Raw genomic sequence first — 1,936 nt, 5'->3', positions numbered from 1 at the left:
TCAAGAAGACCACTTCCTAGAGCTTCAAGTGCACCCCTCTCCATGAGGGACCAAGAGGTGCTGTGACGTGGCACCTGGAGCTCCAGGCAGAGTGCATCTGCCCCACCCCCCAGCTCAGGCAGCCTCTAGGACCCCACTGAGACGTCACCGCGGCAACCACTGTTTGGTCCGCGTCCTGTTGCCCCAGGAGACGCCACAGGCCTTTCCAAGAGTCTCAGAGTGAAGCCAAAGAGTCCTGGGCCCGACCCAAGACCCTTCCTTCCAGAGCGAGGCTCCTGCCTCCAGACCGAGGCCCTTCCCCCTCCCCCTCCCCCTCCCCCCATCACCGAGGACCAAATTTCCCTCAGGTTCTCCGACAAAGGAGAGCAAGGACAGCCTCATGAGTGAGGTGGGAGAGGTCACCGTCACGGAGGTGACCGCCTCAGTCTCGCCTCAAGCCACGCAGAAACTCCTGGTTTCCTTGGGAGGCGGAGATCCTCCCCGGGCACCAGTCGCAGGCAACCTCAGCGGAGATGCGATCCCCAAGACCACCGCGGCAGCAGGCGCCAAGGGAAAGGTGCCCGAAAAGGTCATCGCCAAGAGGGTGCGAGGCTCCGTCAAGTGGTTTAACGTGAAGAACGGGTACGGTTTCATCAGCAGGCATGATACCCAGGAAGATGTGTTCGTTCACCAGACGGCCATCACCCGAAACAACCCTCACAAATACCAGCGCAGCGTGGGCGACGGCGAGACAGTCGAGTTCGACGTGGTGCAGGGTGAGCGGGGCACCGAGGCCGCTAACGTGACCGGGCCAGCAGGTGCCCCGGTGCAGGGCAGCCGCTACGCTGCCAACTGCCCCCGCTTCTGCACGGGCTTCTACCTTCGCCGCCGCGCACCGCCCCCGCGAGGTCCCAGGGGCGCTGGGGAGGACGTCGACGAAGGTGAAGCCAGTGGCGAAGGCTTCACCGAGGCCCAGGGCCAGAGGCGCCGCCTGCCCGGCGGACCCGAAGACCAAAGGCTGCGGCGCTTCCCGCCGAACCGCAGGGCCTCCGCCGTGTCCCGCCGCCCGTCGATCCTCGCTCCCACCAGCGGCCCGAGGCCCACCCACCTGCCCGGGTCCGCCCCAGCCTCAAGGCCCGAGGGCGCCCCGCGGCGAGGGCCAGGCCCCAGCTACCGGCTGAGTCGCCCTAGGGGCCGAGGCACCACCACTCCTGGTCCAAGACCCTCAGCGGGCATCTCTGAGGAGCTGGACGCGGAAGACAAGGAAAGCGGACGTGAGGCCAGCGGCCCGCAGCAGAAGCCCCCGCCACGCTACGGATCCTGCCGCCCCAACAACCCACGCCGCCGCCCACAGCAGGCGCCTGGTGCCCAGGGCCAGGACACCGTGGGAGGAGAAGGCAAGGTCGAGAAGAGCCGTGCTGAAACACCCGCTTTGGTTGCTTTGGCCAAGAAGAGCAGCGCCGCTGAGGAGGAGGACGCCTTGGTCGCCGAGGTCCCCTCTGCCACCCAGGCCAAGTAACAACAGCCTGGCTCCCTCCCAGGGACTCCCAGGCCTGGGCTACAGGGGATGTCCCCTTGAGGAGATGATGCCCTTTAATGCAATGCAGTCCAAACATCCACCTTGACTGTTAGATTTGTGCCCTGAGAAAAAAATACATGCCCCTTCCCCAACGTTTCAGGAAAAACTACAAGACCTATATATTTCTAAATTCCCTCTTACCATCTGTATTGGTAATTTCTGTACACACACACCCACGCACACACCTATTCTTTTAAAAGATCTGACCAGGACCACAGCTATTATTCTGTGTCACCAGGGGAATTAGTTGAAGTACTTATAAAAATTCTTTTTAATTTTAATAACAAAAACAAAGACGATCTGATATTGAAGATTACCTTACATTGCTGTGTGATATTACTCACCTGAGTGGTCATTATCTCAATAAATCATTTCATG

At 60.8% G+C, this 1,936-nt stretch overlaps 1 protein-coding gene across 1 annotated transcript; it reads left to right on the top strand.

Moving 5' to 3' along the window:
* Positions 1-379: 379 nt before the first annotated feature.
* LOC135361861 (Y-box-binding protein 3-like) lies at positions 380-1,498 on the top strand. Its single transcript, XM_064573583.1, has one exon. The coding sequence runs from the start codon at positions 380-382 to the stop codon at positions 1,496-1,498; it is 1,119 nt and encodes a 372-aa protein (XP_064429653.1).
* Positions 1,499-1,936: the final 438 nt, after the last annotated feature.

This window comes from Mirounga angustirostris, unplaced genomic scaffold, assembly GCF_029215605.1.
Source record: "Mirounga angustirostris isolate CCGP_5_RB_7025 unplaced genomic scaffold, mMirAng1.0.hap1 SCAF_11, whole genome shotgun sequence".
Classification (NCBI taxonomy): domain Eukaryota; kingdom Metazoa; phylum Chordata; class Mammalia; order Carnivora; family Phocidae; genus Mirounga; species Mirounga angustirostris.
The sequence above is the reverse complement of the archived record's forward strand: the minus strand, read 5'-3'. Positions and strand labels throughout refer to the sequence as shown.